We start from the raw sequence: 15534 nt of genomic DNA on the forward strand, positions 1-15534 counted from the left end.
GCAGCGCCACTTGCGCCCGCCCACCTCACAGGCTTTCCAATAAGCCTGTCCTGGCGCTCTGAGTGGCATGGTAAGAGGGCGGTTGGATGGGGTGGAGGTTCGGGGGGAGATTCAGGAGACAGGGAGAAGGGGGGGCGAGAGGGAGCGGGGGGGTTGGATAGGTGGTGGGGTCCGGGGGGGGGGTCAGTTAGGGATGGGGTCCCAGGAGGGGGCGGTCAGGGGACAAGGAGTGCGGGGCGTTGGATGTGTCAAGGGTCCTGGGGGGCCTGTCAGGGGGCGGGGGTGTGGATAGTGGTCAGGGCAGTCAGGGGACAGGGAGCAGTGTGGGTTGGATAGGGGGTGGTTAGGGGACAAGGAGCGGGGGGGTTGGATGGGTCGGGGGTTCTGAGGGGGGGCAGTCAGTGGGTGGGAAGTGTGAGGGGGCAGATAGGGGGCGGGGGCCAGGTTGTTTGGGGAGGCAAACCCGGCCCTACCCGGCCCTTCATGCCATTTTGCAACTCTGATGTGGCCCTCGGGCCAAAAATTTTGCCCACCCCGATCTATGAATTCAACAGGATTAGTAGTCAAGTACTGTTCTACTTACTATGATTAAAGGAGCAGAATCTGTCCCTAAGTTTTACTTGTCAGGAGACGTGAGTTTTTCTCACAGATCAAATTCCCTTCATTTCATTTCATTTTAAATACTAAGGGGAGAGCATTCTTGCTTTAGAATGTCTCCTAGCTCATTAGTTTTGTTTTATAAATTACCAAAGTGTCTATTTGTGCTTTAAAACTGATTTACCATTTCTCCTTGATTAGAAGCGCTGTCATCGCCTTGTCTCTGCAGAAACATGAATCATGATAAGGGAGTTATTGGAAGAATTTTAGACTGCTTTAAGTTACAAAGTCAATCATTTAAAAACCCAAGTATTTGTTGTACAGGCATCATGGTGAAATTCTTAGAACTCATGCATGCTGAGAAAGTATCAATAACCACAAAATTTCACAGCCCCTTTTTTAGAACCCTGGCCTTAACATTTTGTAGGGAAATAAAGCTTTGGTTAACCTTGGCACTGACAGACCTCATTAAAATAACAGCCTGTCAGTTTCAAGTTTAAAATAACAGGGTTGTCAGTTTTATATGCAGTGGAACAATCTATGATTTTACTCTCGGTGAAATAATTTTTATGTAGCATATGGTTGTAAGAAAGTGGAAAAGGCTGACCAATAGTGCCATCTCGAGGCTTATGGGACTCCAAGGCTTCTGAGCACAAAAGGGGGCCACCTGCACACATGAACACATACAGCTGTAACAGGCAATCTGCCAGCCCGTGATTTATAATCCCTCCAGAATCAACTCGATTTTTTAAAGGCTGAAAATAATTCACAGCTATGTGTGGTTCAGCAACCATTTGGCTTTTAAATGTATTTTATTAGGAAATAATATAATGTATGGAAATAACCTGGGTAGAACAAATTCTCAACTCACTCGGTTTTTAAAGCTAGATCAGGGCCCTTCCCCACCTCAAAAACTACACACTTTTGGTTAAGTTTTTTGCAGTCTACAGTTCTTAAGGAGGTGCTCTTTTATTAATTCTTACCATCATCATTATACTGTATACATTAAAAATTAGACACAATGAGCTCCGATAGTGATAATACCAAAATACAGAAGCTGACCTCCAATTAATTCAACTACAGGTTAATTTACAAACCTCTGATTAACTGGTCCAGACTCTCAGGAACCTAATTTCTATTAAAATTAAACAACGTCTACCCATTATCATGGTCACTTTCAGCTGGCATCACTGGAAAATTCAAATTGTGGAAGTTGCCATTTAATTACTAAGGAAGGTGATGATTTTGTGGGGGGGAGTGAAGGGGGTTGGGGAGAAGGCAGCCTAAGGAAGGCTGAGTAAGGGTTGAAAAACAATAAAAATAAAAGACTATAATTAAAGATGTCTCATTCAGTCATAGCTGTTGACAGAAGCACTACCATGGGCTGTGCACCCTAAACAGCTATATGGATCATAAAATCAATAGTTTATTTCAGCCAAGCTGGTAAGAATGAAGTTGAATGAAATCAAAAGAAAGCAGTGCATATATCATTTTTATTCAGTATGTTTATATGGCTAGTGAACAATTGTCACTAAAAATACTCAGCAGTAATATACTTTTAAGCTTTTGACATGCTATTCTTATACTTAATATCACACCATAATGATAGACATAAACATAATAAATATTCAGATACGCTGTACATGCCATAAGCATATTGAAAATGTTGCTATAAACAAAATTGCTGGCCATTAGTTTCAGAATGCTTTCAAATTAAATCCCCAATGACCATAAATCCAAATCAATGTATGAAATTCATGGACAGTGTTCGGCTTATATGACACAGTAAAAATCAAATCACAATGATCTGCGCATTCCTTCTCCCTTACCATTTAACCAACATAGGATGTGCAGTTCACTACACAATACATGACTTAAATAGTCAGGCTTTATGTACATAAATCTAGTCTCAAGATACCCATTATTATATTACCTCTGCATCATTGCAAGCATGTTATGTGTGTATGAGAGAGAGAGAGAACAAGTCTGAGTGTGTTGGTCTGACTAGTACTGAGGAGAAGGTTGTGTGATCTCTCACTCAGAAATAATAAGAACCAAAACTCCAAAGTGACCTAAATGGGTGGTGTAAGTTAAATGTTGCATGCAAGAGCCGCAAGTATGGTAACTTGCACCAAATTGACATTTGGTGGCAATGCCACTTGCTTTCTCTTACACCTTCCTCTTCATTGGTTTTGTTGCTATATCTCCCCTTTTACCTCCTCAGCATGTAAGTTTCATTTGTTCTGCACACCCAGTGACAACCAAGGGTCAGCTCTGCAGCTGGTGTCAATTGGCATGGTCCCAAATGGGTGCAAATTACACTACCATACTTTACGGAGCATACCCACTTAAAACATTTTCTGACCATTTTATTTACTTAAGTGCAGAATTTTGCCCAAAAAGCTCTGAGAGAGTTACTCTTGCTGACACTACAACTCTTGGTGACTAGTGAGAGGTTTGCCCACAGAGCTGAGAGGGATAAAAGTCAACCCTGGATTTTGGATGTAGGCCAGTGATACTCAGACCTCAGTAGCTCAGGAGCCAAATTAGTGATCAACATTACCCAAAAGAGCCACAGTAGTGTGAATTCATTGTTTCATTTACTATAGTACTATCTATATAGTCATTTTTAAACGGTATGACAAAGGAAATATTTAGCCTATATAATTCTCACAGCAAATAAATTTATTGCAAGTTGATAACTAAATTAGTTAACATAGTAAAAGCATCCTGATTGATAATTAATAATTAAATCACACCATGTTTTAATATCATGTACTGCAATGAGCCGCAGAAGACACATAAAGAGCCACTTGTGACTCATGACCCGCAGTCTGAGTATCACTGCTTTAGACTCTCTGGGCCTCACTTGGGAGAGTATTTCAACAGAAAGGCAAACTTAGCTTCCCACTTAAATTTAAAATACAAAAACATTAGAAATTTGCAGAATAACCATAAAAAGGTGGCACAAAAAATGTCAGAGAGGAAGAGTACTAGGAAACATTTCTTCTTAAAACAATCCCTGAGTCTTGCTCATGTTACGACCTGTATGATGTTCAACAGACTGTTACCCAAAGCAGATGATTGTGTGGTTAATTCCTAACTGTGACTATACAATTCAAAAATAGTTGGGTAAATTTCTCCTGGGTCTCCCATATTAATGAAATGCCATCATTTTGTTTTCAGGCCTTTATTATTCTTGTGTTACATTTCTTAATTAACCCAAATTATCTGTTCTGAATAGTTGGAGTTAGCAGGTGTTTTTCTATGATGGAGCTAATCATTCTGGGATTGTGTTCCCTATAGATTTAAGGGCCTGATACTTGACTGCTTTGTAATCTTGTGTACAAGGTAAGTTGAAAAATCAGAATGGTAGTGTCTTACCCTCAGTTTATGCTTTGAACTTCAAGGGGACTAACATGCTTAAAGTTAAGCAGATGCTTTGCTGAACAGGGATGGAATAAAACACATGCCCAAGTACCTGCCATAGTACCTAAGTGACTTGCCCAAGGTAACATAGGAAGTCTTTGGCAGAGCTAGGAAATGACCCGAGATCTCCTGAGTCCCAAGCCAATACCTTTAATCACAAGTCGATCCTTCCTCTCAGTACTTAAGATCCCCTTGAATTAAATTAATGCTCAAACATTTAAAATCTCTCACTCACACAGTAACTCTTTCTGTTAACAATTACAGAGGTGGGCCAGGCTAACCTTGTACAATTTTCAAACCTATCACCAAATATACATGCACTAATGAACCAGAAATCTAACTTTTTTCTGGGTGGCAATTTGTAAGTCCCTTTTCTTATGACAGACAGCTGCTGCAACTCAGATAAACACTTTCAAAATAATGTTTGGATGAATTGTTCAAAATAGATCTTGGAGTCTGAGAAGCAAGAATCAGATTAATTCCATTCAAAGATATTGGAATGCCAATCCCTGCTAGAAAGAGTGGAAGGGGACGATATAAAATATCAAAATTACATAGGCCTTTTGTTTAAATGTTTTCATAAAGGTCTAACGGAGCTTGAAAGATAATCCTGAATTCAGATGAAAAGCGCACAGAATAATAAATACCAAGGAATAATTTAAAAGGCCACAGCTCACTAAGTGGGCTACAGTAGTCTGACTTCATAAGCCACAAGTGAGAAATATTAGCTGAATCCTTAATGGCTTTTATCTCATCTTAGGGGTACTGTACATCTGATATGTATTTTTTTAGAATGCTGTTGATATTCAAAAGCTTTATTGTGGAGAACACATAACTGTGGCGACTAACAGGAGACTCTCTGTTGATGTGGTTGGGATGACCTCACAACTAAAGTCACCCGAAACCCACAGGAAAATGTTATGAATTCCATAGAATTATGTCTCCCTAATTCTGTGCAGTATTTTAAGGCTACTTGACTTACATTTAAAATATATCTCTGATCCACTCAGCTTTCACACCATGTGACTGAACACAGATTCATAGATTTTAAGGCCAGCAAGGACCATCACGATCATCTAGTCTGACCCTGCTGTACTTTGCGGGCCACAAAATTTCAGCCACCCACTCCTGTAATAAACATAACCATCATCCTCCACTCCGTCTCTTAAAGGGAACCTCAAGTAGCTTGTATCACCATTTCCTCCTTCACTAATGGCTAACAGAAATGGCACTGTACTTCCAGAAAATCCAAAGTCAAGGTTAGCTTCATGGGGGAAGAACAGCTGGGCAGCTGAGCTTGTCAAGTCCAGCTATAGCTACCATGCTTCAAAAAGATGAGCAGAAGTTCCAGGAAAGTGGTATGAAAGAATAAAAGATTTGATGAGTTGTGTCAATGCCCTTATTCAACACTCTGCAATGTCAGAGTAAAGTGGGCTAGAGAAGGACATAGCCAGCAAGTGAAAATATTCATTACCACACTCCCCATTCTAATACAATTTAAATGTTTTTTTTTAGAGTGTAGCTTTACATAATCTGAGTTTTAAGAAATTGTATCTGCAGTAGGGACCATCAGAAACAAAACATTTGCCATTCCATGGGGATTACAGCACTACAATATCACCTCTTTTAAGTATCTGATAGGAAAGAGACTACATTATTGGAGAGCACAGGTTCCTGGTGTGGCAAGTGTTACCCTTGGTAGCTGGTGTGGTATAGTGGGTCATACTCTGAACTGGGGTTTAGGAGTCCTGGGTTCTATTCTTGGTTTGGCAACTGTTACAACTTTGGACAAGTCACCATGCCTCAGTTTACCTGTGTGTAAAATGGGGGTAACGATATGGACTTCCTTTGTAAAGTGCTTTGAGAGCTATAGAAAAAAGTGCTATATAAGAACTAGGATTGTGTTTTAGCCAAGTCATGTAAATTTCTCTGTCATTTCCCCCATCTACAACACTTCAGAGAAAAGCAGTGAGGAATAATTAGTTAATGTTTGCAAAGTGCTATATGCAGGCTCTTGTTACTTTGTCTTGTCTGTTTTTGTAGTGCAGAAAAATCTCCATGATTATCAAGTTTAATAATCCATCATTCCTCTGCAGTATAAAGCAGTGCACGCCCAAAGAGTACATGTACAACAACAGCAAAAACAACAATGGAGCTGGACCCCTCATGTTCATTTTTACAGGGATATTCTGAAAACCTTCTCCAGGGTTTGAGCCATGGGACTTCCATTAAAATCCCTTACAATACTGTGAGAATTTACTAAGAATTAGATGGAAGCTCAGGATTAGCACAGCAGAAGGGAAGCCTTTCATAAAGGGGTGAATGAAAGAAAAGCCCCTTCCAAAGGACATTTACTCTTTTGTGACTCAAAATTTAAAAAAAGCGTACAGTCCTAAATTACCAGCCATCTTCTTTTTCATATGGCTATCAAAATCTAAGCTTCAGGGGTCAGAACCAGAATTCCTCAGATAAGTCACTCCTCCTGAGGGTTCATGCTCACCGTTGATGTCAGTGACAATACTTCTGTAAATAACTGCACACCAGGCATCACAGTGAGCCTAAATAAAGAGTTAGTCACAGCCATTAGATTAGAAATGTTCTCCCATTGCATTTAAACTCCTGGAGTTTATTGGAATAGTTACTGCTTTCTGCAGCCTATTTCCCCCCCATTTCAAGCCAGACAGTGTTGTATAGAATTTATCCAAGCTACTGCACTGTGGAATTTACACCTTGGTATGGGAGCAGCTGGGGGTTAACAGAGCTGCTTGCCTTGAGTAGCTGAGTTGCATCCAGTGAAGTGAGCTGTAGCTCACGAAAGCTTATGCTCAGATAAATTTGTTAGTCTCTAAGGTGCCACAAGTATGCCTTTTCTTTTTGAGTCACTAGTAAATCTCAGTTTTTGTCCCTCAGTCCCAGACAAACAGGAGTGGGAGGAATTCCTGTCCGGTCACTTCTCAGGCCCTCTGCTCCAAGGGACCCAAAAGGTCCAGCAAGGACCAGGAGAAATCAATATAATATTCTGTAGTGTACAGTGTTGATTTAACTCAACACCATTTGCAAAGTCGCTGAGGGTTTGCCCAGTGTCGATAATCTGGTGCGTAAGTTTTTGGCTTGAAAGGGCTCCCCAGTTGAGAGCTAAAAGGCTTGCACATGCTGCTGCAGTGTGTGATGCTAAAACTAAACAACTAGGGTTGGAGTAGATTTATATAGATCTCTGTCATTGCAGGAATCATTGTCAACAAGTCATGCAGCAAAATACTTTTCTACTTATTTAGAATCTTGGTTATTCAGTTACCGTTGAAAATGTGTACAGTACTTCAGATGCAATATTCTCAGATGTTTCTATCACCTGCAGTATAATGTGACATTTCACAGTTTCAGCATTACACAGCAATGTGGGGCATTTGTTCAGAGAGCTACACTGTCTTCAAAACAAAAGAGAAAAGAGATAAATAGCCAAGTACAATCTTGTACCTTAACCACTGAAAAGCCTATCTTAAAACTGAATGGAACAACAGAGAGCTTTTATTTCTTGTTTTTTAAAGAATAAAACTCAGTGATTTCCTTTGAAAGCTATTCAACAAGTTCCCCATAATCCTATTACATTTCATATGAAATGTATCTGTTTCCATAAGAACAGCCATTGGAGGCCCAATGATATCATTAATCTTTTGTAACCTACCCTTTAGCTACATTTATAGATTCTGCTCTTGTAAACCAAATGCAAAACAAAAACTGATAACATTTTAGTCTGACCATTCATCAAATACATGCTGAAAGCAAGTTTGCACTGGTTTTCTGGCTTATACCAACCGGTGCAATCTCTTGCACAGGAGCGAGCTTGCAACTTCAGCAACCTGTTCTAAATCTGTCCTATCATTTCTTGAAGTTGAGGCCTACATATAAATATCTATCTGGCTCTAGTTATATAGATGGATACATGTGTACACACATACATAATCTTTTCAGCCTCAGACATCCAAATCTATTGCATTTTACTCACAGCTTTTGGGTACTTTGCATCTGTTCACTACCAGTTCAACAGTTATTAGAAGCTAGACATGTAGAATAAAATATAATTATTTAGACATTTTACAAAAACCGAGTAGATCAGTGGGTGAGACATTTTATCTGATGAAACATTGTTTTATTGAATTGGCATTTATTAGAATACCATGCAGATTGATGCTTGGGAGGATGAAATTTAGAACCCTTCAGTCAAAAAGGAGAATAGGGAAGAACAAAATGTTCTCTCTGTTTAAAAACATCTATCTTGAGGAAGAGTGAGTTAAAGGTGTCTTGGATTATTTGTGCTTACTCAACCCAAATGCAATGTGCCTTGCTCGGAAGTACAGGAATTTGACTTTTAGTACCATTGATCTTCTTAACCTCTACCATCAAGTAGTATGGAATTAAACACTCTTTTCTTAAAAATGACTGAGTATGGATGTCCTCTTTAACCAAGTGTGCCTCTTGTCTCTTGATCAGGTAACAGACATTAAAGAAAAACTGAAGCTTTCAAAAAAGTTCTGGTCAGCTTTACCATATACTATCTGCAAGGATGAAAGAGTGACAGCTGGCATGTCAAATGAAGAGGACTGCTGGAATGGCCATACCAAAGCTAGGTGAGGAAGACTGCTCCCCAAATAGTAGCATACTAATTCCACATCTGGCCTTGGAATGGTTAGCTGGTTATGTGTTCTAAGGCTTGTTTACAGAACCACTTACAGCGATGAAATGGAAATAGGGCAGAACAAGTAATTGCCAAGGAAAGCTAGTAGCTGGGAGCACTTACCATCAAGGTGCCGTTAAATCTAGAGTGTGAGTCATTGTGAATGTGCACATTGTGTCAGGATTTGAACATGGAGGCTATTCATTAGTTAGCTTCCAGGTGGATTATTTATTCTGAGATCTCAAAGAGCCCGTTAGCACTTGTTAGTGTCCCTGTGTAGTGACCGACAAACAGTGAAGCAATTTACACTTGGGATCTTCTCTTAGGATGTAGCAGATATTGGAATTTCAGCTCTATTTTACTATTTATTGGCAATCCTTTTGGTTATTGGTTGAGTAAAACTGAAAAATAGCCTAACATAATAAATGTAACCTTCCTAGTTGCCTCATATGGAAGGCTTGACCTTGCACCGCATCATTGTGGAACTGTGGCTTTAGGCATCTGCTGTCATATTTCAACAATTTTTCAACTTTGAAGTCAGGTTGGGTCACTACTTTGTGGCAGGACTGTTGCTGGAAGATTGCTAAATTCACAGATTGAGTCAGCAAGTGGGAAACAGACGTGTCTAGACATTGCTGAGAAAGTGATGGACAGGTTGGAACAGGGAGCATATTGAGGGAAGGTTACAATTTGGTTTAGCAACAGCTATGAGTGCTGCTGGGGTGAAGGGAAGAGCTATCGGTTCTGAGTAGGGCTAGGCGAAATATTCTGGCCAAAACTTTCACCTAAAAATACAGATTCAGGTTGACCAAAACATTCCATGAATTTGTGTTGATTTTGGCAAATTGTTTTGGTCAGGAAGAAAAGGTTTTTATTTTTGTACCTTTCCAAATTGAAACATTGATTTTTTTAAAGCTAAATTCTTAGGGGATTTAGGTGAGGAAGAATGATAAACCCTAGACCCAAACTGTGGTGGTTTTTCACTGGACCTGGAACACATGGATGTCCCCCCACCTGTGAGAGCCCTAACCAGCAAGCTAGAGAGTCACTCATGCTCTGATCCAATGACTATTTAATTAATTATACAAAGTGGAATGGCTTCAACAGGAGAGTTGACAGATGCCCATTTCAAAGGCTGAGTAGTTAGGGCACTCAGCTGGGATGGGGGAACCTTAGTTCAAGTTGTTATTTCAAAGCTATTGGCTATAAAGGGGTGGCAGCACTATCTGCTCCTCCTCGATTTTGTGAATGGCACTTAAGTCTCCTGGTGAATCTCATCCTTCATTTCCAAATTACCTTTGCTTTTTATATTTAAAAATGTTTAAAGATGCCTGAAATAGAAACAAAATACTTTGTTTTGGGTTGAACAATGTATTTCATACATGAAAGAAAAAAATTGTGACAAATTTTGGTCAGGTTGACCTGAAATTATTATTTTTTCTTTGATTTTTTTAAACTGCTGGCAAACCAAAAATTCAGTCCTTTGCACAGTTCTAGTCCCGAGTGCCCAATGAATGCAGTTCTGTACTGCTGTGATACAATTTCAAGCACACCTTGTAGATTTGTTAACCATTACCTATTTGTGGAAACAAACTAGTGGATGAAAATTAGACAGCCACAGAAACAGCAACAAACCAGTTCAAATTTGAACTGAACAGGATGTCTTTTGTCTGAAGCTGAACGTCTACACTATGAACCTTAGGCACAGCTGTACTGCTGCAGCTGTAAGGTATCCTGTGTAGCCACTCTATGCTGGTGGGAGAGAGCTCTCCCATCGCCATAATGAAGCCACCCTCAATGAGCGGCGGTAGCTGTGACAGTGGGAGACACTCTCCTCCCAACATAGCGCTATCCACACCGACGCTTTTGCTGGTGAAACTTTTGTTGGTCAGGGATATAAAAAGAACCACCCCAACCAACAAAAGTTTTAGCAACCAAAGTCCTAGTGTAGACATAGCCTAAGATGCAACTATGAAAAAAATTAATAGGTCATAAGTCAGCGTATGTCAGCTTCTCCATTGTGCAACATACTTTGTAAGAGAAAGATTCCCTCATGGACCCACCTCCCCTCCCAATGTTTTAATCCCCCACTGCTTAATTGTCAAAAGTTTCATTTTGCAGACAAGCCCAAAGGGCTCTGCAAACCGTGGGTTGTCCATGGACTGCGATTTGATAAGAACTGGTATAAATCTATTCTCCAAAGCCAGGAGTATTTTTTCCTTTATGCTTAGCTGTTAGACCCCATCCCCCTGAAGCCTGTGAGGGAGGCAAATGGCAGCTAACAGAACAATATCAGGAATGTTTATATATAACTACATGCAGTGGTGCTGTAGCCATGTCATGTATTACTAGGTTCATCTTAAAAGGACCGTGTGAGAGTAAAACTTGAAATCACCTTCCTCCACAATCGCTATTATTGTAGCAGTTCTTCATAAGTTACAACCCCATGCAGGTGTGCTCTGCTGTCAAAAGGAAGCTGGCTAGTGTGTGTTGCTCCATGAAGCACACATTAATAAAGACTGCATGCTGCTCCTATTGAAAAGAGCCCTAAAGCATGCCTGCTAAAATCATTCTTGGTTTCCTTGAGCAATTCTAGTTTTTTGTCCTACGTGTCTTGTAGCGAAGCAAAGACTCACAGGTGCAGCACCTCCTGCTGGTCATGTCAGGAATTAGCTCTCCAGCATATGGCACGCCTCCTCCTGGCCAGTGTCTCACCTGACACTGGCCCCATGTCCCTCCCAGACTCCAGTGCCCCTTTACCTTGGGGTGCTGCCCCCAGGCAGTGCCCCCACACTCTGGGTCTCCTCTCCCAGGGGAACCCCCAACCCTCTATCCCCACCTTGCCTCAGTGGCTACTGCCAGTCATCATCTATCCCCCATTCACTGGGGCAGACTGCAGTCTGTAAACCACTCATCATTGGCAAGACAGAGGTTGGACCTACAGCCTATTATCTCTCTTTAGGCCTTGAACAAGGCCTGCAGCCTGGTGAGTTGCCAGGCTGCAGCTCCCCTTGCCGCTCCCCAGCACTTCTCTACGTCCCGTACCCTGCTCCCAGGCAGCTTCTCTTCCCACCCCTAGAGAGAGACTGACATAGCTCCTGCCTCACAGCCCTTTTATAGGGCCAGCTGTGGCCTGATTGGGGCATGGCTCCAGCTGTGGCTGCTTCCCCAATCAGCCTGGCCTTTTCTCTCAAGAGTGGGGTAACTGTCCCGCTACATGCCTGGCCAGTACCACTCAGCTCCCTTTTTCCCCAGGCACCTCTACAGATAAGGGCTTGATATTGTCCTAAATTTTCAGGATTTGGTCCATCCAAAATGGGTAGGTTTTCTTTTGAGTTTACAAAGGAGCAATTCTCTTGCAGCTTTCCTTTTGCAATATTTACATCATGGGAAGGCTTGCACTTGGAACAAAAGAGAAACTATTACTCCAAGTGTCAGTGAAATGCAATTAACAGGATATGTGAAATTTGACAATGCCCTAGAGAGCAAGGTCATTCCTCTTTATTGTAGCATAAAATGTACCCTTACTCATGATGACTAGTATCTACAATAAAGTACGAGTCAGCATGAACAAGGGCAGCAGAAGCTGGCCTGTTAGTAAATAAAGGATTGGATTTCTTTGTATTCATATGCTTGCCTATTCTCTGCCTTGGCTCCCGTGCTAGTGTTAGGCCTCCCTTTTCCCTCGTGGTAGGTATAGGCATGGATTTTGAATTCCAGAGTGAATCACAGAAGTTAAAGATGGAAAAAAACAGTTGGGTCCTGTAGCCTATTCCCTAGTGTAATAGTCTGCTAGTCAGTTAGACTCTCTAGTCACTTAGACTCTCTTCTCAGGGCATGGGCAGAGGAAGCTCCCTAGAAGCACGGGGGGCACCAGCGCCCGGACCGTGGCCCTCCCCATGATCCACCCTGAGACCCACCCCTGCTTGGCCTCCTCCCACCTATGCTCCACCTCCACTCTGCCCCAGGCCCTGCTCCTGCTCGTCCCCCTCCCCTAAGGCCCCCCGCCCGCTGCTTGTGCCATTACACTCCCTCCCCTGAGGGGCCCCCCCACCTGCCGTTTGCGCTTCTTCACCCCTCCCTAGAGGCCCCCCACACACACTCGCCGATGCATGAAAGGCTGATGTATGAAAGGGGTGTCACTGACACTTCTGAATAGATCTTAAGGATTCCCTATTCTCGATAAAGCATCTGCAACAATATTTCCTTTCCCCTTGATATGAATTATGTCAACGTTGTATGCTTGAAGGGCTAGACTTCGAAGAAGTAATCTAGAGTTCCTTGAGCTCAGTGTAGCCATGCGAGTGGGGCAGGGTCACTTAGTAAAGTGAACTTTTTGTTATACAAATAGGGTTTAAGCTGCTTAACTGCCCAGACAGTTGCATAGCATTTTCCTTGATTGTAGCATAGTTTTGCTCAGTGGATGTCAGTTTTTTGCCTAAGTACGCAATGCGGTGGCTGCCCTGATTTCTGATTTCTAAGGGTTTGTCTACACTGGCACTTTGTCGGCAAAACTTGTATCATTCAGGGGTGTTAAAAAAAACACACCCGGAATGACAAAAGTTTGCCCAATGAAAAAGCGCCAGTGCTCTCCTGCCAACAAAGTCGCTGCCACTCGTGGGGGGTGGAAGTTTTTTGTCCGCAGGAGAGCACAGCCATGTCGCTAAAAGCCTCGTAGTGTAGCCTAACAGTCTGAGCTGAGTTTGGCACTCTTAGTTGTGAGCCACTCCAGGTACTGCGATACCTAGGCAATGAACAGGGAAATATAACAAAAGACAAAATATTTTTTAAAAAACAGTGTCTTAGGTGCTGCTGGTCAAAGAAAACAGAGTTGTAGAATTGCAAAATACATATTGGCTCTTGTGTTTCATTCAACACATCCACCTTCTAACATTGCATATACCAGAAAATGTACGTTATAAAACTGAGGTTATAGAAAATGGAAGCTATTCCTTCTTTCGAAGGAGGCAGAACACCAAGGTCACTTGTAGTTATTAAAATCCACTGATATGTCTCTACTGCTGTGAGACCAGATGGGGTTAATCCAAGGCCACCAATTAGCAGATAACATGCAGAGTTACGGGAATGATCCATTTGACTTTCTGGAAGGGTGCACTTGTTATGATGATGACCCTTGACACAGAAAAAGCATTTGTTTGATAAGGTCAAATGTAAATATTGGGGCAGAGGAGGTGGGAGTTGGATGGTATGGAACTGGGAACATTTATGAGATGGATGGAATCCCATTTCTAAAAAAACCTTATAGCCAGAATCAAAGTTAATGATAGCTACGTCAAACCTAGTCCCTTCTGAGAAGTACCCAGCAGGCTGCCCCATCACATCTCATATTCATGGTCATGGAAATTTGTACACAAATATTGTTTGTTTGTTTGTTTTTAAAAGAGTATCTTGGGTGTAAATTCAAGAGACTTGGGTAACAATGTTATCCTCTATGCATGTGAGATCTTAATGACACTTGGTGATCTGCTCACCCAGATGACTGGTATGAAAGATAGGATGGAATTTGTAGAAGTCTCAGGCGTTAGTATTCAGTTATACCAAATCCCAATTATTAGCCCTTGAAATAAACTAAGATACCCAAATACCATGACAAGCAAAATGCCATGCGTACAATGCTGAAGTTACAGCCAGCCACAACCATCTCTTCCCTTCGCCTGCAGAACCCAGTTTAGCTGAGGAAGCGCATGCTGCCTGGTCCAATAGAGTTCAGGCTCTCTCTGTGTTGGGTGGAAGAAGTGAGGCACTAGAGCATTGTCTATACTAAGAAAATGGCCCATTTCTAACAACAGCTTTGTTTCAGCTGCACTTAATTGTGGACATCTATGTTCAGCACCATTGGAGAAAATGCATTAAGCCCAGCTCTCAGCAACTAAACAAAATGTTTCTATTAATAAATGTATGGTTTCCGATCTAATTTTGCTGGGGCTCCCCTTCCAGGATCTTGACAGATGGACCATTCCCTTCCAGTCCTTGTGTTCCCTTATATCCCACCTAAGCACAGCTGCTGCTGTCTTTCCTTTACACACACATACACACACACTAACCAATCCCTTTGGGGATTGCCCTATGATTCAAAAGAGACAGATGGGGTTGTCTGTTTGGCCAAGTGAGCCAATTGTAAGTGCCTTTTTATCTTAGCAGGCCGGGTAAGCTTGTCTGCCATTATCCTAGCTTGAGTGAACCTCCCTGCTGCATTTGTTTTGTCTTCCTCACAAGACTAGACACCAATGAAAGCTACAGCACTTACTGAGTGGAATTTCCCAGTGTTAAGTAAACAGCTGCTGCAGCAGCAGAAGATGGAGGACATTGCCCTTTAAGTCAGATGTCATTCATGAAGTGGAAAACCCATCCATTTTTGTTCAGTGGCCACTGTGGTTTGTTTATGTAAGCAATCTGAAAAGAATTATCAGCCATTTTTAGTCTTGAAAAGAAAGAAAATACTTTGGAACATCAGCTGCATATTGAAAAAAAATGGACTTTAAACAAGCTTTGTGGGACTTGCATAACAGGTGTCAAAAAGCATTTTTGTCATGCCTAGTGAGGCAAGTAAGAAGTATGGAAAGGCTGAAGAGGAATGAAGAAATGGGTTAAGATTTTAGAAAATGTAAACGGCACTAAACTACTGCTATATCTGAGCAAGAAACAAATCGAAAATAAACAGTAATGTCCAGCTTCTCATTTGTCAAAGAGGTGAGAGAAATAATTGGACACAGATCCAGGCTAGCCTCTCCCATTCCATTTTTATTTAGAATCGTTGTTATTATTACCATGCACCAAAAGGGATGGTTAACCACAAGAGCAGCAGCAAAGCTTAA

At 41.6% G+C, this 15534-nt stretch overlaps 1 protein-coding gene across 2 annotated transcripts in view; it reads left to right on the plus strand.

Annotated features, from left to right (window-relative positions):
• Positions 1-15534, plus strand: part of GPC6 (glypican 6) — a 1155513-nt gene that overhangs the window by 1118684 nt on the left and 21295 nt on the right. For both annotated transcript variants that reach the window (XM_043534545.1, XM_007066216.4), the window contains one exon: positions 8515-8651. In XM_043534545.1, the coding sequence (XP_043390480.1) occupies positions 8515-8651 (137 nt within the window). The remainder of the gene's footprint in view (positions 1-8514; positions 8652-15534) is intronic.

Source organism: Chelonia mydas, chromosome 1 (genome assembly GCF_015237465.2).
Source record: "Chelonia mydas isolate rCheMyd1 chromosome 1, rCheMyd1.pri.v2, whole genome shotgun sequence".
Classification (NCBI taxonomy): Eukaryota; Metazoa; Chordata; order Testudines; family Cheloniidae; genus Chelonia; species Chelonia mydas.